The sequence below is a fragment of the Copadichromis virginalis genome, linkage group LG14 (genome assembly GCF_057382275.1).
Source record: "Copadichromis virginalis isolate Kocher_CV1m ecotype Utaka linkage group LG14, C_Virginalis_male_GT1.1, whole genome shotgun sequence".
NCBI lineage: Eukaryota > Metazoa > Chordata > Actinopteri > Cichliformes > Cichlidae > Copadichromis > Copadichromis virginalis.
In genome coordinates, this window is record NC_140631.1 from 28360941 (window position 1) to 28381994 (window position 21054).

The 21054-nt window shown below is 40.4% G+C and overlaps 2 protein-coding genes across 2 annotated transcripts; both read left to right on the plus strand.

Moving 5' to 3' along the window:
- Positions 1 to 4626: 4626 nt before the first annotated feature.
- Positions 4627 to 9489, plus strand: LOC146694161 (extracellular calcium-sensing receptor-like). The gene is made up of 5 exons (XM_085478695.1): positions 4627 to 4905; positions 5147 to 5941; positions 7463 to 7690; positions 7888 to 8011; positions 8573 to 9489. The coding sequence occupies exons 1-5, from the start codon at positions 4642 to 4644 to the stop codon at positions 9487 to 9489; spliced, it is 2328 nt and encodes a 775-aa protein (XP_085334821.1). The 5' UTR covers positions 4627 to 4641.
- Positions 9490 to 14496: 5007 nt separating this feature from the next.
- Positions 14497 to 21054, plus strand: LOC146694162 (extracellular calcium-sensing receptor-like). The gene is made up of 6 exons (XM_085478838.1): positions 14497 to 14760; positions 14905 to 15699; positions 15790 to 16017; positions 16168 to 16291; positions 16827 to 17040; positions 21036 to 21054. Exons 1-6 carry the CDS (start codon positions 14497 to 14499, stop codon positions 21052 to 21054), a joined length of 1644 nt encoding a protein of 547 aa, XP_085334964.1.

Genomic DNA, 21054 nt, shown 5'->3' on the forward strand with positions numbered 1-21054 from the left:
TGAACAATTTCTCTTCAACGACGTAATCCGATAACAACCGATCTCTTTACCCGTCGGCTTCCCGTGGCTGTCATGCGACCGGCTATTGCAGTTAATAATACAACGGCTTCTTGACATTTTTGTGTTTCTTTTTATCGCTGTATAACTGATTTTAATTGAAAGCCTGCGTGCGCTAGTACCGCTTGCCACGAGTTCCCAGAATCCTTTGCGGTTCTACCCGTGAATGACGTCACATTTTCAATCTCTATATAATATGCATGTTAAATTTTATATTTGGGGTAAAATATCAAGTCTTTTCAAGTAAACCGGTTCAAGTCCAATTCAAGTCCCAAGTCATTGGTGTAAAAGTCCAAGTCAAGTCACAAGTCTTAGAACATTTTTTCAAGTCAAGTCTAAAGTCATAAAATTAATGACTCGAGTCTGACTCGAGTCCAAGTCATGTGACTCGAGTCCACACCTCTGTTGCAGGATGTAATGTAGCCCCATGAGGCGGCAAAACACTTAGCAGGGTAGCCAAAAGAATACACACTCACACTGGCATTGGGAATTCCACAGCGTGTTCTTTAATATACCTTCTCTTCATCAACCATATAAGCCCGGTTGAACGGCTGCAGCTTAACAAACATAGCGCAGAGTGTTCGTACAACCCATAACGTTGCAAACAAAGGTGTCTGGAGAGGTAAAACATAACATCCGTCCCTCCTCATGCACTAGCATGCAAGCACATGTCCACACAATCACAGAGAGAGTCAGTGGCGCATATAGATGACAACATTAACCCTCGACTTGGGTTGTCTTAAAGAGACAACACACCATTGTGACTGTTACAACACTGCGACATGAAAGCACCGTTTCCAATTGTATGCGTTATCCAGAGCGTTTTCAACACGTTGCGTTTTCCATGAGCGAAAATGCCATCTCAGTCTGGACGAGAGGCCAAAACGGAGAGAAAATGATTAGTGTGGACATAGCCTGAGTCTGTAATCGGGCTATAGCAGAGTGGATAATCTCACATACAGCTGTGGGTTTAGCAGAGGGAGAAACATAAAGAGCCACCAAGATTACTGGGTAAATTCCCTGGACAATTAATATGGCCTGAGTCCAACAGTGCACAGTTCAGTTTCCGGGCAACAAATCCGCTCTTTGATTTTTATTTGAGCAGGGTTACACCACCTATTGTTAACAACAATGACAAGCCCCTCTTCGTTCTGCTTACTGCTCACAGTGCTGTCCAGTTGGCCTGAACAGTGTGGAAGCCTTTCATAGATGCACTGTCATTGGGTGCATCCATGATTCAGTGAAGCCTATCAAGCTTCGATCGTGGCTCAAGACTTGGGAGTTTGTCTTGAATCGGAAGGTTGCCGGTTTGAGCCCCAGCTTGGACAGTCTTGGTCGTTGTGTCCTTGGGCAAGACACTTGACCCGTTGCCTACTGGTGGTGGTCAGAGGGCCTGATGGTGCCAGTGTCCAGCAGCCTCTGTCAGTGCGCCCCAGGGTGGCTGTGGCTACTATATAGCTTGCCATCACCAGTGTGTGAATGGGTGGGTGACTGGATGTGTAAAGCGCTTTGGGGTCCTTAGGGACTAGTAAAGCGCTATACAAATACAGGCCATTTACCATTTACACAGAAATTCAAGCCTGGAACTTATAGCTCATCAAGGTCTTCAAGTCTTTAAGACATTACTACAGTTTAACTAACTGGCGTGTGTCATCTTGCCCCATAGTTAGACAGAGCTAGGTATCATCTGCATAGCAATGCCTTAAAATGATACTGTCCAATGGAAGCATGCATAATATAAATAGAATTTTTCATAGCATGAAATCCTGTGGAACTCCATAATTTACTTCACAGTGTAAAGAAGTCACCCCATTTATAAAAACAAACTGGAGTCTATTAGATAGACATGATTCCAACCACTGCCATGCTGTACATTTAATTCCTATGGCATACTCTAATCTTTGTAATAAATACCGTGATCAACAGCATCGAGCGCTAAACTGATATCTAGCAAGACATGCCCTAAATCCACAGTGGCGGGGCGTTGTCTTTGCCCTGCTGCAAAGGAGGGGTGGCGCAGTGAGTGCACAGGGCAGCACGGAGGTGGGGAGGGAACAGGTGTGCAGAACTGTTTAATGAGGGAGACCTGTCTTATGTCTTTGGCACTGAGAAGGAGCTGACACACGGGGAGTGACGGAGTGGCTGCGTCCAAGGCTGATCCCGGAAACCGCAGGAGGAAAAGACACTGTATTTTGAATAAAGCACAGTTACAAGCACAACCCAGACGTGTGTGTATGTGGGTCCTGTGTCACAAGTGGTGTCGAAACCCAGGTGTACGCCGTGATGTCTACATCACAATAAAATGTACTGACTCCAAAATAAAATGTAGTCAGGAGCCACCAAACTCTGTCCAGTATTATGAAAACGTGCCCAAGCAATGCGCTGCACAGTGGTGGAAATGTCACAGTACTGGTCCACATAACATGGGTTCTTCCCTCCCAGAATCAAGGTGACGGGTGTGAGTGTGCTCAAGAAACTACCTGGTACCAGACCCACCTGGCCTTTTTGACGGCCACGTCTGGCCCATGTACCTGAAACATAAGAACATGTGCTTGAGCACATTGTTTCCACATTTCTCTTATTTCATGAACAAAGTCTTGTTTAGCATTACCACATGTACCAATAATTTAATGTTTAAATGATCAGAATTGTTTTAAATACAATGTAGCTGCCATCACCAGTGTGTGAATGCGAGTGTGAATGGGTGGGTGACTGGATATGTAAAGCGCTTTGGGGTCCTTAGGGACTAGTAAAGCGCTATATAAATACAGGCCATTTACCATTTACCATGTCGGACCCCTGCCAGGTCAGCCCGCCGCCCAGCCTGCCGCCCAGCCACCTGTCCAGCCATTGCAGATTCTGGGGCAGATAATGCAGGATCTGGCTGCTATGTCTGCTCGGCAGGCGGCGGTCCAGGACCAGCAGCTGTCTTTGCTTCGCCAGCAAGCGGTACAGCAGACGGCGGCGCTGCAACAGTCGCTGGGAGGTCCGGCTGCGCCGCCTCAGCCTACCCCACTGTTGGTGATGCTGGACCGGATGGGTGATGGGGAGGATCCGCTGACATTCATTGAGACATTCCAGGCCACGGTGCTTGCCTGCCGGTGGCCTGAGGAGGAGTGGGCTCCCAGGCTGCTGCCGCTGCTGCCAGGGGAGGCACAGATGGCGGCCCTCAGCCTGCCCCCTGCGTCCCCGAGCGTCTTCGTCAATGTCTGCAGGGCAGTGCTAGATCGGCTCGGGCTTACCCCGGAGGACCACCGGAGGCGGTTTCAAGCAAGCTGGATGTCAGCGGGGGAGCAGCCATTCACTTGGGCTCGTCAGCTGGAGGAGGCGGCGGCGAGATGGCTGCGACCAGGGCCGACGGAGGAGGAGACGTGTCTGCTGAACCTGGTGGTGTCTTTAGTTAAGACAGCTGGGTTATGTGATGGCTTTTAAAGTAATGGTTTAATCACTGCCCCCCAAAATGCCTGTGGTATATAACCCATTAATGGAGATAGACTGATTATATTTAAGACTGGAACATTAACAAGTGGTAGGACTTCTTTGAGCAGTCTTGTAGGAATAAGGTCTGAAAAATTTTGATGGTTTGGAGAAGGTGATTTCTCAAGTTAACCCAGAGAGATCAATTGCAGAGAAAGAGTATAAATAAATATCAACTGAACTGAATAGAACTGAATAGCTTCACTCCTCAAAAACTGTAGATGGCTGTTTTTCCTCACTGTACACAAACTGAAACCAGAATATAAACATGTCTGATTTTTTTTTCTTCCTGTTTGCTCGTTGTGCAAATATTGGAAAAACTGATTGAAAATACAACAGTGAAAGAAAGGAGATCATATGGTTTCATTTATCAAATTAAAACATTTCCAAATATAATCTTAAAAGATAATAAAGGTTTTCTTGAATCTTCATGGACCTATTGAAACTATAAATGTTATATTGCATCTGATTCAATCAATAATGATATTGTATAGTAGTGTAGTGTTTTGCAGGGCCACTCCTCTGGCCCCTCCTTTTCCTTCCACATAGAAGAAGCATGATGGTTCTGTTATTCATTTTTGCTGCTTCAAAATGTATAAATAAAGTCTGCATGTTTCACTTAGACTAGGTTACTTGCAATGCCACCCAGTGGTTCAGTTTTTACAGACAGCATGTCATTTACTCAGAAGTGGCCAGAATTGGGGTGGGCACTTTTCCGACTGTTACTGGTGGCATCTTTCTCTCAGGCTAAAGAATCTGTGTGCATGCAAAGAGGGGACCCTGAGAACCCCCAGTTATCTAGGGATGGGGACATTATACTGGGGGGGATGTTCTCTTTTCACAGTAGCTGGAATGACAGAAAGGATACCTACATGCAGAAACCACTGCCACTTCAATGCACGAGGTAAATAACATTATAAAAATAAATTTAGAAAGGATGAATGATCTAAGATGAAAAAAACCCCAAACATTTTTTTCTTGTTTCTTGTTTTTTTCCTATTAATATAACTGACTGATTTCAGTATCTTATGTGTTAGTAATCTATTGTCAACTTTTTCACTGTTTGAATGAAGTTTGAATTCCAGAGAATTCCGGGTCGCCCAGGCTATGCTTTTTGCCATTGAGGAGATTAATAACAGTACAGACCTACTGCCAGGAGTCTCTCTGGGCTATAAAATGTATGATACTTGTGGTTCCATTGCCCAAAGCATAAAAGTTGCACTAGCCTTGATGAATGGTAATCAAATTATTTTCACAGCACCTGAGGCCCCTTGTACCAAACCAGCACAAGTGCAGGCTATAATTGGAGAGACGTCTTCCTCTCCTTGCATGGCAATAGCTACCGTAATTGGGCCATTTTATATACCAATGGTGGGTAGAATAGCTAAAAATATTTTTTTCTGGAAACACAAATGTGACTCATTTTAGATAGGCCTCTTTGTGGGGATATAATGTGCTTAACACAGTGAAAACTGAAATTAAATGTGGATGTGTGCAAAAAATGTTTTTCATTTTTAATGGTCAATGTGACTATTGTCATTATTATTCCTTGTAACATCTTTAATTTTATCTCGTTCTTTGTCTTTTTCATGGCCTTTCCCCCCCCTCTTAGATCAGCCATTTGGCCACATGTGCTTGTCTCAGTGACAAAACCAAGTACCCATCCTTCCTCAGAACAATACCCAGTGACTACTACCAGAGCAGAGCCCTGGTCTATTTAGTAAAGTACTTTGGATGGACTTGGGTTGGAGCTATTCGAACCAATGATGATTATGGAAATAAAGGCATGGCAACATTCACAGAAACTGCACAGCAGCTGGGCATCTGTCTGGAATATTCTGTATCTTTTTTTAGGACAGATCCCTATGAAAAAATTCAAAAGATCATTGACATTATAAAAGCTTCAACCTCCAAGGTGATTGTTGGCTTTCTGTCCCACTTTGATATGGATGTGCTATTACATGAGTTTTCTCTCAACAATCTGACTGGTTATCAGTGGGTAGGTAGTGAGTCTTGGATATTTGATTCTCAAACCGCAAAAATGGATATACATCACATACTGGATGGTGCCATTGGTCTTTACATTCCCAAATCACACGTCACTGGCCTGAAGGAGTTCATGCTGAATGTGAAACTTCTTAATTCATCTAATAATGATTTGTTTACTGAGTTCTGGGAGGCATTATTTAACTGTAAGTTCAAGGAGTTGAAGTCAACAGCAGAAAATCCAAGAGAGTGTACCGGACATGAAGATCTTACTGGAGTTCAAAATAGCTTCACTGACATGTCTCTCATGCCTATGTTTAACAATGTATATAAAGGAGTGTATGCAGTGGCCCATGCCCTTCACAATATCCTCAATTGTAATAAAACATGTGAGAAAAATGTGCAGCTAGATCCATTCATGGTGAGCCTAAAAATCTAAAATTTTATTGTTCAAATCGAGTTACAAGAAGAATTGTTTAAATTTGAAGACAACATATGTTGATAATGTCATTAAGCCAGCAGATCTATTAAATATCCGTCAGTGTATTAACTGCCTTATTACTAGAGATGGCACGATACCACTTTTTTATGTCCGATACCGATACCGATATCATAAATTTGGATATCTGCCGATACCGATATGAATCCGATATAGTGTTTTTTAATCAACAAAACTGTTTTTTAAATATCTTGCTGCATTTTGCAAGTCTGCAAGTTCATACTCAAGTTTAAAACAACAACTACACTAAAGCTATTCTGTTATACCTGTATACAAAAAAAATATTTCATAGTTCAGCAATACTGATCAATCTAATAAACTTAAACCTACACCATCCTCCCTATTCTGGTATTTTAAAGAGTACTTAGCGTAAATATTAAGCAACCTAACTAATAGGGTTCCAACTCCCAGCAACAACAAAAATAAATAAATAAAAAATAGGGAACCACCCCTCACGCTCCACCTCATGATGCTTAATCGACGTAATCAACCTTAATTTGATGAAGTGTGAAAAAAATGCACAGAAATCAATTATTTTTTAAGAAATATTAAATAGATTCAACATCTTTCTTCAACAAAATTGCAGACTGCACAGATGGTACCTTCCCAAAGGAAAAAGTACTATAGCTTACTAGGGTATATATATTAGACTTAATAGTCACTATATACAGTAATTGACTTCTATTCATTTTACATCAAATTAAAACTTTGGGTGTCAGATAATTATTTATTAAAAGCTAGACATTTTAAATGAGAATAAGAAAGAAAAGTATGTCTTTGTGCCCCCTTTTCCCAGTTAATGCCCTATCGGCCCCCCTGGCTAAACTTTGCTAGATCCGCCCCTGCACAGTTACCAGCGTCAGCTACGTAGAAAAAGATCCTGGTGTAGAAAGAAATATTAAATAAATTCTAACAACAGCTTATCAAGCTTAAACGTGCTGCTGTTGTTCAGCCGCTGGTTTCCTCTTTCTGGCGCAAAGTGGGCCAAAAACAAACAAGAGAGACTCACAACAGAAAAGCCGATCAGCTGATCATTAGCAGTTTCACGATTGGGAGAGCGAGAGGCAGTCGCTCGTTAAGCTTAACGTGGGAATGCTTTACAAACATTCAGAGATGGACTTACACACTTGCTTTACTTCTCTCGGGGATAACTTTGTCGGAGATGAAATGCCAGGTTGCTAGCGAAGCTCCAAATGCTATCCAGACCACCAACAGGTCCCGCATGCCACAGCTGCTCTATCACGTGATGCATACTGCTCCGACGTTCTGAGGCGAGTTACGGCGTGTTGCAAGTTTTGTGAGGTGCTTTCGTGATATTTAATGGATCGGATTACATTTTTTATTTTTCTCCGATATCCGATCCAGTCATTTAGGTCAGTATCGGACCGATACCGATACGTAATATCGGATCGGTCCATCTCTACTTATTACATATGTTTTTAGATTTTGCAGCGCATTCTAAAAATTTACTTCAAAACAAAAGAAGGAGATGAGGTTTACTTTGATGAGAATGGAGATCCAGCAGCAAAGTATGAAATTATAAACTGGCAGCCAAGAAAAAACGGCACTGTGGAGTTTGTGACAGTTGGCCTTTATGATGCATCACTTTCTCCAGGCAAACAGCTGACTCTGCAAAATAACTCTTTAATCTGGGCAAGAAACTCAAAGCAGGTGAGTGATCAATAAACAATGAGTACAAATAATAAGCTTATTAAGAATAAAGAATTAATTATAACCAGGTGTTATTTTAAAAAATTTGAACTTCATGCATATAAATATAAAATATGCATATAAAATTAAGAAATGATTGTAAAGATCATCATACATGCAGTTTATCCATGGTTATTATTGTACATTTATCCATACAGGTGCCTGTGTCAGTTTGCAGTGAGAAATGTCCCCCAGGAACACGCAAGGTTCTCCAGAAAGGAAGGCCTGTTTGCTGCTATGACTGTATAAGATGTGCAGAGGGAGAGATAAGCAACACTACAGGTGTGGTAATATTTCAATAAAAAACTTTAATGAACTACAAGCAATATAACTGTTCATGTTCCAGCATATTTTTTCATTCTTTCGCAACATTGAGGAAACCCCTCAGAAATTTTAATAATTTTGCTCTTTTTTTCTATACATAAAGCAAATGAAGGGTGAAATATGGGGCTGTTTCAGCCTACTGTGAATAATATGAGCACACTCCCTGCTTCAAAACCTGCCCTATCTATCATAACTTTCGCTGTTGTTCCAGCACCATTTGCTTTATACCACAGCATGTAATTTCTTGATGCTGCAGTTTGTTCAGAAACAGTGTCAGTTTTACTGAAAAATGGTCAACGATGTTTGAAGTGACTTATTTACCATTTTTCATATTGACTGTGCAAAAGCATTGTCAACGCATTTTTTCTCATCTTCTCATTGTGTAGCTTTAGCAGTAGCCTGACCAATGTAGAGTAATAGTTAGTGTGCTAGTGAGTATAATATGCTGTAAAGTAGATTCAAACGCATAAATCTAGTAAATCTCCAGAATTCTAACATTGTGTTAACATTAATTTGCAGATTCTGTTACCTGTTTGAGATGTCCCCCTGAATTTTGGTCAAATGAAAGAAGAGACACGTGCATAAAGAAGGAAGCAGTGTTTCTATCATATGAAGAAATTATGGGAGCACTCCTGACTGCTGCATCTTTATTTGGAACATGCATGACTACTGGTGTGGCATTAATATTCTTCAAATACAGGAAAACTCCTATTGTGAGGGCAAACAATTCTGAGCTGAGCTTCCTGCTGCTCTTCTCTTTGACATTGTGTTTCCTGTGTTCTCTGACATTCATTGGTCAGCCCTCTGAATGGTCCTGCATGCTGCGACATGTAGCTTTTGGGATCACCTTTGTGCTCTGCATCTCTTGTGTTCTGGGGAAAACAATGGTTGTTTTGATGGCTTTCCGGGCAACGCGTCCAGGTAGTAATGTTCAGAAATGGTTTGGACCTACACAGCAGAGACTCTGTGTTACAAGTTTTACTCTTATACAACTTATCATGTGTATAATTTGGTTAACAGTTTCGCCTCCTTTTCCATTTAAAAACTTTAAGGAATTTAAAGATAAGATCACCTTAGAGTGTGCTCTGGGCACATCTGTGGGCTACTGGGCTGTGCTTGGCTACATTGGACTTTTGTCTGTCTTATGTTTTATTTTTGCTTTTCTGGCTCGAAAACTGCCTGATAATTTCAATGAAGCCAAGTTTATCACCTTTAGCATGCTGATATTTTGTGCAGTGTGGATCACATTTATTCCAGCATATGTCAGCTCTCCGGGGAAGTTCAGTGTTGCTGTAGAAATATTTGCTATTCTTGCCTCCAGCTTTGGACTGCTGATTTGCATTTTTTTTCCAAAGTGTTATATCATCTTACTGAAACCAGAAAGGAACACAAAAAAGAACATGATGGGGAAGGGTGCTCCACGACCACCATCATGAAAATAAATAAGTTATTTAATTAAAATATTAAGTTTGTGTGTGTGCTTCTGTGCTGTTTTTTTTGTTTTTTTTTTGTACCAGCAGAGAATGCAAACATAGCACACTGCTCAGATCTTGTCTGAGGTGTTTAGCGTGTGGTCAGAATGACTAAGCAAACATTCAGACAATGCCTGACTTTAACATTTATGATTCAATAAAATAAATTTTTTTTTGAGTATATTATGATTGACACACACTTAATTCATAGTGCACAGTTCTCACTACTGTTGGGTTCAATCTTATGAGAGAAGACAGCTCAGCAATCTGTACGAATAAAGAGCACCCAGGTAGTAAACACTTTTATTATGAGATAGAAAAACAAAATGTTAATTTGATTGGCCAAAATTTTTCGGGGGAGGTTGTGGTCGTGGACTTGTTTCCCATTATTTGCCTTGGGTCCATTCCATGGATCACCATACACCCTGGTATGGATATCTCCTTCTGCAATGAGAAGAACAGATAAAAAACCACCGACTGTCTAAACAGAAAACTTATTCCTTGTGGTATTTTTTAAGCAGTCTGGTTTTGGATGGGCGTGACATTATCTTTTCAACACTCTATTCTACAACACCGATTTGTGTAATAAAAGATAAGATATAAATGTGTTATTTTAGATAAAATATAAGTGCGTGATAAAAATTGTGAGGTAATTGTAATATGTAAGACAATGGGGCACACATATTAAAAATTTGTTTAAAAAAATTAAAACAAATCTCTACTTTCACACCTTTTAACATGTAAATCCATAATCCATCTTAAAGCCTCATGTCCTTTCTTGGTATCAATGTGATATTGGACCAGAGTGGTCTTCCTCTCTTAAACCTGTTTCAGAAGTCCCCAGAAGGTGAGAAAAATTTGTCACTCTTCTAATAAAAGTTAATGGACCTTACAGGCCATCATCCTTTCCCATCAGGAGAGTGCAAAATGAGGTCCTCTGGACAAGCCTGATGACCTGAATGTTGGAGGGAAAAAGAACAAAAAACCGAAGTTTCCTCTCTCAGTACCTTCCTTCTGGCTTCCTTGACTGTCGTCTTCACTTTTCAGGTCCTCTGCCATACTCTAACAATGGCATCTGAAGCTATGTTTTTAGGAATGAGAGTGCAGCACACAATACCAAACACGCCAAGAGCGGAGAGGGGAAGTCTAAGGACTTCCTGTTCTATACCACCCTCACTGACTTGAAAACAAATTTTTCAAATGGACCTGCAATGTTATCATCAGATTAAGTTAGCCAATTGGATATTATAGTGTGGTCCACATGTTATTAGGGATTCCCCAACAGGATGAATGTAAACACGTTTACAATTTAATTAGGTAACACATGCTCATTAGACACACATCTTAGAACTTCAATAACACCAGTTTGTATCACAATCTTTATGAAATCAATATTAAAATTGAGGAATCATCTTAACCACAAAAGTATTGGAGTTAGGTTTGACCAGTACCCTATTACAGTCACTGGAAGCACTAGTCTTACCATTGTACAGGTTCCTAACCACATCCAAGCAGGAAATCCAAGTCTTTTCCTCCACAGAACCACAATAGATCAGAATTGGAAATAGGTATCTGGTATTGGACCAATTCACAATGTTTATTATTTTATTAAACCATGAAAGCTTTGCTGCACTTCACCTACCTCTGTTGCATTATAGTAAACATGTATAATTATCCTCCTTTGGCATTTAGTTGGGTGGTGTGGTCATGTTGGACGCTCTGAAAACAAAGAACTCAGAACATAACATTTAGCAGGGGTGTGACTCATGTGCAAAGCAATCATGCAGTGTAAACCTTTTAATTCTTTACACATCATGATTTCTCTCAGTAATGATACAATAGCATTTGCTGGTGATGTTCAGTAACAACAGCATTAATGAGACAGTCAGGTCAAGGCAATATGACAAGATCAGACCTAATTATTAGGCTGATGATTAACAGAAATGACATTCATTCACTGTAGCAAAAGTAATTTGTAATAACATATAAAATCATTAGTTCATCTTCCTCGCAATGGTATTTGCTGATAATCCATTGTGGGCTGGTTTGGAGGGGGCCCCCAAAGACCTGGTGGATTCAGCTGTTGTTGTGATGCCAGTGCTGCTGCTACTGCATGTTTTTATCTTAGTCTTCAAATCCATAGGTGTTGTGACCATCTGCTTGGCCTGTTTTGTTAATTTCCTTTTCATTCTGTCAGGGCTCTGTGTGCGGGTAGGCAGAGGTGAGGATCCAAAAGCAGGACTCGCTGAAAACCATAGCTTTATAGCTGGCGATAAAAACAAAACATGAACTGAACACTGACTGCAGAAAACAGAAATCAAACCAGGGAAAAACACAAACTAGAACACACAGGCAAAATCTGATTGTACGACGCGACACTGAGCAAAGACAAACACAGAGCTAAAATACACAGGCCTCGACGTACCTGGAAATCCCTCACCTAGGGTCTTCTGGGTGAGGGATTAGATCAAACACAGAGTGATTCAGAAGGCCCCTATGAGAAGAACACTTAGGGAACAGTTCACCCTGCCCATGATAGGGTTGCCGGGGCCCCTCCCTAAAGCCAGGCCCAGGGAGGGTGCCCAAGGGCAAGCCAGGCCTTAGTCCATGGGGCTTGGCCAGGCACAGCCCAAAAAAAGGACATGGGCCCATTGTCCTGCAGGAGGCACCGTAGGGGTCATGGGTGCATTGTGAGCTGGGTGGTGGTCAGGAGCAGAGGCCCTGGCGGACTGATACCTGGATACCAAGACTGGCAATTGGGAAATTGAATTTTACCTCTCTGATGGGGACAGAGGCTGAGTTAGTGTGTGAGGTTGAGAGGTACCAGCTGGATATAGTCGGGCTCACCTAAATGCACGGCTTGGGCTCTAGAACCAGTCTCCTGGAGAGAGGTGGTGGACTGGAGCGGGTATCCTAGTATCTCCTCGGCTTCCTGTCCGTACATTGGGCTTTCTTCAAGTGGACAAGAGGGTTCGTTCCCTGCGCCTTCGGGTCGGGTAACGGGTCTTGACCATCGTCTGCACTTATGCACCAAGTGGCGGTTCAGAGTACCCAGCATCTTGGAGTCCCTGGGTGGGGTGGTAGAGGGTGCTCCACCTGGGGACTCTGTGTTCCTACTGGGAGACTTCAATGCTCATGTGGGCAATGACAGTGAGACCTGAAGGGGCGCAAACGGCCTCCCGGATCTGATTGTTGTTGGACTTCTGTGCAAAACACAGTTTGGCCATAAGGAACACCGTGTTTGAACATGGTAACGGGCTTGGTTAGCCTGTGGGAATTTGGAGGCAGCTGATAGCTACCAACAGGCCAAGTGGAACACGGCTTGGGCAGTGGCTGAAGCAAAATTTTGGGTGTGGGAGGAGTTCGAAGAGGCCACAGAAAAAGACTTTCGGACTGCCTCAAAGAGATTCTGGCACACTGTCAGGCGACTTAGGAGGGGAAAGCGATTGCTCTACCTACACTGTGTATAGTGTTGGTGGAGCGCTGCGGACTTCAGCTGAGAAAATATTCAAGCTATGGAAAGAATATTTTGAGGACCTCCTTAATCCCACTGTCATGGCTTCCATGGATGAAGTGTGAGATGGCCCCACAACAGCCCTTTTGAATGTCTCCCTAATTATGAGGTCTCAAGGTTGGCAAGTATGCTCCCACTCCCCAAATGCTCTCAGCCAGCCACAAGCATGCTCTGCTACTCTGTCATAGTTAGCTGATATGACTGATAGGCTTAACGGCCTCTAGACTGTGGAGCAGCTATGCCATAAGTGAGTGGCAATGTGAACACAATAACACAACAATCAACTAACTTGTAATCGAGTGCGTTACAATATGTAAGGAAACATGTTAGAAGTGGCTACAGGTTGTATTTATTTTAAAGAACAGAACAGACTCAATATATGAAGAATCATACAGAAGGGTGAGAGAAGGCCAACAACATCCTAATTGTCCTTCTCACCTCAAGCTTCATGTTTTGAACAAGGCTCAAACACACAAATATGCATAAACACGCATATTTAACCCTGATAAAGTTATTTATTGTTAGCAGATTAGACATGCAACCCTTCTGCCTCCAGACAGCAGACAAGTACAAGCTAAACTACAACACTAGCAGGATATTCCTTTGTTTAGAAAAACATTGCATATAAGATAACAAAGCAGGTTGTTGTTTTGAGCCAGCCCTAAATCAGAAAGCAGGTTGTTGTTTTGAGCCAGCACTAAATCAGATTCTCTTGAGTCTAATTAAAGTTAAAGAAAATGTAGTTTAAACTGTATCTCAGTCAATTAAAAAATTGATAACAAATACGTATTTGGGATTTAAGCACATATAGAATATATTTTGAATAAGACTATAGTATATCACAGAGTTACTCCTCTCACCCCACCTTTTTGTTCCACAGGGATTAATTTTTGCTACTTTAAAATGTATAAATACAAGTCTTACTGTATACAGTGCCATATAATGCCACCCAGTGGTTTAGGTTTTCCAGACAGCATGCCATCTACGCAGAAATGGCCAGAACAGGGGTGGGCATTTTTACAACTGTTATTGGTAGCGTGTTTCTCTCATAGTGAGGAGATATGCAAGAGAAGAGGGGACCCTGAGAACCCCCAACTGTCTAAGAATGGGGATATTATACTAGGAGGGATGTTCTCTTTTCACAGCAGCTGGAAAGACAGAAAGGATAACTACATGCAGAAACCACTACCACTGCAATGTACCAGGTATAACATTGCAAAAATTTATTCAATTTTGAAATATCTAAAAGTGGTCTCCAAAAAAAAAAGGTGTCAGGTCTTTTGTCTCATTCTGGTTTAGATATTCATGTATTTCAGTTGTGTTACTGACGGATTGATTTTAACTGAGTGACATTTAACAATGTTCTGTGTCTTCTTCAATGTGAAACTAAATATTATATCAATTATTTACTGTTTGGATCAAGTTTGAATTTCAGAGAGTTCCAGTTTGCCCAGGCTATGTGTTTTGCCATTGAGGAGATTAACAACAGTTCAGATCTACTGCCAGGAGTCTCTCTGGGCTATAAAATGTATGATACTTGTGGCTCCATTGCCAGAGGTATAAAAGTTGCACTTGCCTTAGTAAATGGTAATGAAATTTTTTCTGCAGTGTCTGGAGTACCCTGTACCAGACCTGCATCAGTGCAGACCATTTTGGGAGAGACTTCTTCATCTCCTTGCATGGCAATATCAACTGTAATTGGGCCATTTTATATACCAATGGTAGGTAGGATTGGTAGAAATGTAAGAATTTCTGGAAAAAAAAAAACCCCAACAAAAACCATTTGCCTTTATTGTTCCACTTTATCAATATATATCATTCTTTGTGTTTTTCCATGTGAATGAGTTCTTTTTCCTTTCTTTTAGATCAGTCACTTTGCCACATGTGCTTGTCTCAGTGACAAAACCAAGTACCCATCCTTCCTCAGAACAATACCAAGTGACTACTACCAGAGCAGAGCCCTGGCCCATTTGGTCAAGTACTTTGGATGGACTTGGGTTGGAGCTATTCGAACCAATGATGATTATGGAAATAATGGCATGGCCACATTCACAGAAACTGCACAGCAGCTGGGCATCTGTCTAGAGTATTCTGTATCTTTTTTTAGGACAGATCCCTATGAAAAAATTCAAAAGATCATTGAAACTATAAAGGCTTCAACCTCCAAGGTGATCATTGCCTTTCTTTCACACATGGATATGGATGTGCTAATAAATAAACTGTCTGTCCATGGCCTAACTGGGTACCAGTGGGTAGGCAGTGAGTCTTGGATATCTGATTCCCAAATAGCTGCAATGGATATACATCACATACTAGATGGTGCCATTGGTCTTTCAATTCCAAAAGCACATGTCAGTGGCTTGAAAGAGTTTATACTGAATGTAAAATCACTGAATTCATCTAATAATGAACTCTTTATTGAGTTCTGGGAGACACTATTTAGTTGTAAGTTCAAGGAGTTGAACTCAACAGCAGAAAATCCGAGGGAGTGCACTGGACATGAAGATATGACTGGAGTTCAAAACAGTTTCACTGATATGTCACTTATGTCTATCTTTAACAATGTCTACAAAGGAGTGTATGCTGTGGCCCATGCACTTCACAAAATCCTCAGCTGTAATGAAACATGTAACAAAAATGTGCAGCTAGATCCATTCATGGTGAGGTTACATTTGAACAAAAAGTAGCAGTTGTGCTGTCTGTGTTACAAAATGAGATTCAATAAATTAACAGACTGCTTGTCTTCTTAGATTTTGCAGCGCATTCTAAAAATTTATTTCAAAACAAAAGAAGGTGATGAGGTTTACTTTGATGAGAATGGAGATCCAGCAGCAAAGTATGAAATTATAAACTGGCAGCCAAGAAAAAACAGTATTGTGGAGTTTGTGACAGTTGGTCTTTACGATGCATCACTTTCTCCAGACAAACAGCTGACTTTGCAAAATAACTCATTAATTTGGGAAAGTAACACAAAGCAGGTAAGGTATTAGAAAATAATTAAAACCGTAATTAAAAGCTACAATTTCAATTTTGAATGTTTGAATTTGGTTTGAATTTGAGGCAATGAAAAATAAAGCTCAAATGATACAGGGACTTTTGTTGTAGTCATTGTGCATTTATCCATACAGGTGCCTGTGTCAGTTTGCAGTGAGAAATGTCCCCCAGGAACACGCAAGGTTCTCCAGAAAGGAAGGCCTGTTTGCTGCTATGACTGTATAAGATGTGCAGATGGCGAGATCAGCAACATTACAGGTTTTGTGCTCTAACAGAAACTTTAGAAGTTAGTGAGGCAGGCTTTGCATTTTTGTTTAATTCACATATCCCCCAAAGCCAGTAAAATACACCTTATACACCTTATAAAAAAGAAACAGACAAAAAGACCTATGCCAGATGTCTTTTCACAGTTCAAGAGTCAACTCCAGGTGACACCAAATCTTCAACGTTAATAGAAATAAAAAAAATATAACAAAACAGTCAACTCAGCAGATAACATGGGTTTGTAGGTTGATCTCTTTTCATTTTTGTATGCTCTATATTTGGCTAGGTGCAGAGTAGAAACTGGAGCAATGTAAGAAATGCATCATCTGCTATGTTGATGAGAAAGTGAAGAAATGTCAGGAAACATGTTGCTTCTTCTCTTTATGATTGTGTGACATCAGTAGCTTACTAGAGTAATTGTAGAAATGATATAGGATAAAGTAGATGTAAACACTGAAAATTATGCACTTGGGGAAAAGTGAAAAATCTACTCATGAAGTGTAACATCTGGTTCATTATCAATTTGCAGATTCTGTCAGCTGTGTGAGATGCCTCCCTGAGTTTTGGCCAAATCAGAAAAAAGATGCCTGTATTAAGAAAGAGGCAGTGTTTCTATCATATGAAGAAATTATGGGAGCACTCCTGACTGCTGCATCTTTATTTGGAACATGCATGACTACTGGTGTGGCATTAATATTCTTCAAATACAGGAAAACTCCTATTGTGAGGGCAAACAATTCTGAGCTGAGCTTCCTGCTGCTCTTCTCTTTGACATTGTGTTTCCTGTGTTCTCTGACATTCATTGGTCAGCCCTCTGAATGGTCTTGCATGCTGCGACATGTAGCATTTGGCATCACCTTTGTCCTTTGTATCTCTTGTGTTCTGGGGAAAACAATGGTTGTTTTAGTGGCTTTCCGGACTTCACGTCCAGGGAGCAATGTAATGAAATGGTTTGGACCTGCACAGCAGAGACTCTGTGTTACAGGTTTCACTCTTATACAAGTATTCATATGTGTCATCTGGCTAACAATTTCTCCGCCTTTTCCATTTAAGAATTTCAAAGAATTTAAAGATAAGATTACCTTAGAGTGTGCTTTGGGCTCTGTTGTAGGTTATTGGGCTGTGCTTGGCTACATTGGACTTTTGTCTCTCTTATGTTTTATTTTTGCTTTTCTGGCTCGGAAACTGCCTGATAATTTTAATGAAGCCAAGTTTATCACCTTTAGCATGCTGATATTTTGTGCAGTGTGGATCACATTTATCCCAGCGTATGTCAGCTCTCCAGGGAAGTTCAGTGTTGCTGTAGAAATATTTGCTATTCTTGCCTCCAGTTTTGGACTGCTGATTTGCATTTTTTTCCCCAAATGTTATATCATCTTACTGAAACCAGAAAGGAACACAAAAAAGAACATGATGGGAAAGGGAGCTCCATAATCATCTTTCTGAAAAAAATAAATAAAACAATATGTAAGCAATGGTTTGGATATTCAAACAACAGTTCACTTCATCCTTCGGTTACAAAGATTGTATTTTTAAAATGCATATGAATATACCAGTGACATTAATATGGTCATATTGCGAAAAGTATTCACGCTCACTCATCGAAATTATTGAATTTAGGTGTTTCAATCACAGGTGTATATAACCATGCATGTAGGCATGCAGACTGCTTCTACCATCTACTATCAAAAAGTTGATTCTGTTCATTGGACATAGTGTTTTCAGTAGGAGAAATGTTTTGTCACTCATCCAAGTGACTTCTTCACTCTCAGCTGACTTCAGCTTTCCCAAACCTACTCTACTTGGCTCTACTTTAAGAGTCACCACCATCTCAAAGCAGGATATCAAAGACATAGCACAAGTTTGTCCACGTGGAGGTATTTCTCCTCTTTATTGTGAGTGTTGTTAGAGTCATTGCTCAAAAAAGTTGTCATGGTGTGCGCTCTGTGAAAGGCAGGAGGAAGGACCCAAATGCAGGCCCAAAAATTAAACTCAAAGCGACAGCTTTATTTGCTAGAAAAACTCAACATGAAATACAAGATAACTCAAACTAGAAACTCAAAGCACAAAACTCTAATCAGACAGCTGGGAAAACTAGAAAAGAAAACCAGGAACAGAGAACCAGAATGTTACCATAAGCACAGAGGAGAAAACGCAGCACAATGAAGGTACAACACAACAACTAACAGAAAGAAACACAGGACTTAAATACACAAGCAGGACAACAAGAGGATGGGGAACAGGTGGTACCCATACGGAAAAGAAATAGTAAAAACTTATATGTGATTACTCATGAAAGTGGCCACTTTCGCATTACTTTCATATATTGTTTTAGTAAGTATCCAAAACATACAAGTTTCATTATATAATTTTTCAAGGGATCTTATATCTGTTTTCACACTTATATGCTTTTCATACAAGTTTCACACAAGACAGATACAAACTTTATAAGATTTATATATATCTTTTCCATATGGGTAACACAACTGGGACAAGTCAGACCTAACGAGACAAGGGAAGCAAAACCAGACACAGTGCACACAGTACAGGGAATATCAAAAGAAAACAGGAAACATATGACAGGCACAGAGGCATGGACTTGACACTGAACAGAGGGAACATGGAGCACGGGGACAGGATTAACTGGGGAACAAGAAAATAAACATGAAGACAGAACTACGCCTACACTAAACATGAGGGGCACAGGAACAAAACCCAAGAACTAGAAACCCCAAAGAAGAACTAGATAGCTAGAAATACAATACCATAAACCAAAAAGACTATTAATAATAAACTATGATGAAATCAAATATTAATAATAACACAAAACACTGGGTCACCAACCCATGACCGTTACAAAAGTAATGTATTACACAAATTACACAAAACACTTTTCTTAACCCTTTAAAACCAGTCGGAGCGGGCACGCTCTGTTTTGCATAACTATTTTTAAATCGCGGTAGCACTGCAACCACATAAGCTAGCGCAATAATTTTTTTTGCATATGAAACCGGAGGAGTTGTACTTACATCTTATGCCATCAGCTTGTCCTAGGTCACGGTTTCCTTCCACATATAGCTTTGCAAAAACTGCATAAAAAGTGTTTGCAGGAACAAAAACATAATATTCCAGAAACCCCAAGTGTTTTGGAGTTTGTACGTGTTTTGGAGTTTGCATGTGTTTTTTAGTTTGCAAGTGTTTTGGATTTTCCAAGTGTTTTGGAGTTTGTACGTGTTTTGGAGTTTGCAAGTCTTTTGGATTTTGCAAGTGTTTTGGAGTTTGTACGTGTTTTGGATTTTGCAAGTGTTTTGGAGTTTGTACGTGTTTTGGAGTTTGTACGTGTTTTGGAGTTTGCAAGTGTTTTGGAGTTTGTACGTGTTTTTTAGTTTGCAAGTGTTTTGGATTTTGCAAGTGTTTTGGAGTTTGTACGTGTTTTGGAGTTTGCAAGTGTTTTGGATTTTGCAAGTGTTTTGGAGTTTGTACGTGTTTTGGAGTTTGCATGTGTTTTTTAGTTTGCAAGTGTTTTGGAGTTTGTACGTGTTTTGGAGTTTGCATGTGTTTTTAGTTTGCAAGTGTTTTGGAGTTTGTACGTGTTTTGGAGTTTGCATGTGTTTTTTAGTTTGCAAGTGTTTTGGAGTTTGCAAGTGTTTTGGAGTTTTTACGTGCTTTGTCTCTAGGGGCCAACGTACAGTTGCATTCAACTAGCGCTTCAAAATAGGAGTGAGAGGAGCAAAAAGTAGCAGGTAATTTCAAATGGAGCATTTCTGTTTGTTGCACTGTGTGTCTGCTAGCTAAATTTACAGCAGCTGTATTTCACAGTAGTGATGCGCGAATCATGAACGAATCATTCAATACTCGAGAATCACTTTACTGACTCATGAATCATGATTCACAAGCCCAACTAACTCACTGACTCATCCCTGTTGCTGTTAGCAGCAATGTATCTAGTTTATAATTAAAATTGTGGAGAAAAACACAACATCCAGTAACATAACAAAAAAAATTCTGCTCTGAACTTGAAGAAAAAACCCTGAGTACAAGCTCACATCAAGAAAATAGCTCCTCGGTTCACAGTAGCATCGCTCTGCTAACATGCTAACAGCACATTTGAGCTACTCACCCCCTCCCTTCCTGTGCTGAATCGTAAGCCTAAGCGAATCACTCAGGACTCACTAACCCCCTACCTCCTGTGCTGAATCGTAAGCGTAAGCAAATCACTCAGGACTCGCTCACCCCCTCCCTCCTGTGCTGAATCATAGAGCGAACGAATCACTCACCCCCTCCCTCCTGGCTCACAGCTTCTTCTTCTTCTTGGTTGGCAACCACTGTTAAGGCACATTACCGCCCCCTGGCTCACAGCTCAGTGGACATTTAGATGAGAAAATATATATTTAACACATTTAAGGAAAATACTAATAAAATAAAAAATAAAAATATATTAAAATAAAAATAAATAAATGTTTATTAAGCAATTTTGATACGAAATTGCTTAATTTTAGAAATGTTTTTGCTCTTTTTTGCTCTTTAAAATAGTTGTTTTCTTTTAGAATCATTCATCTTAGCAGTAGGATTTACATGAAAAGAGAAACAAATTAAGTTTGAGTGAAAATGTATATTTTTTGCACTCTCTGGTCGACTGACTCAGTGACTCAAAAAAACAGATTCACTTTGGTGAGTGATTCATTAAAACTCGATTCAGTAAAAAGAATCAAATTTACCATCACTATTTCACAGGGAGCAAAAAGAAAAAGAAGTAA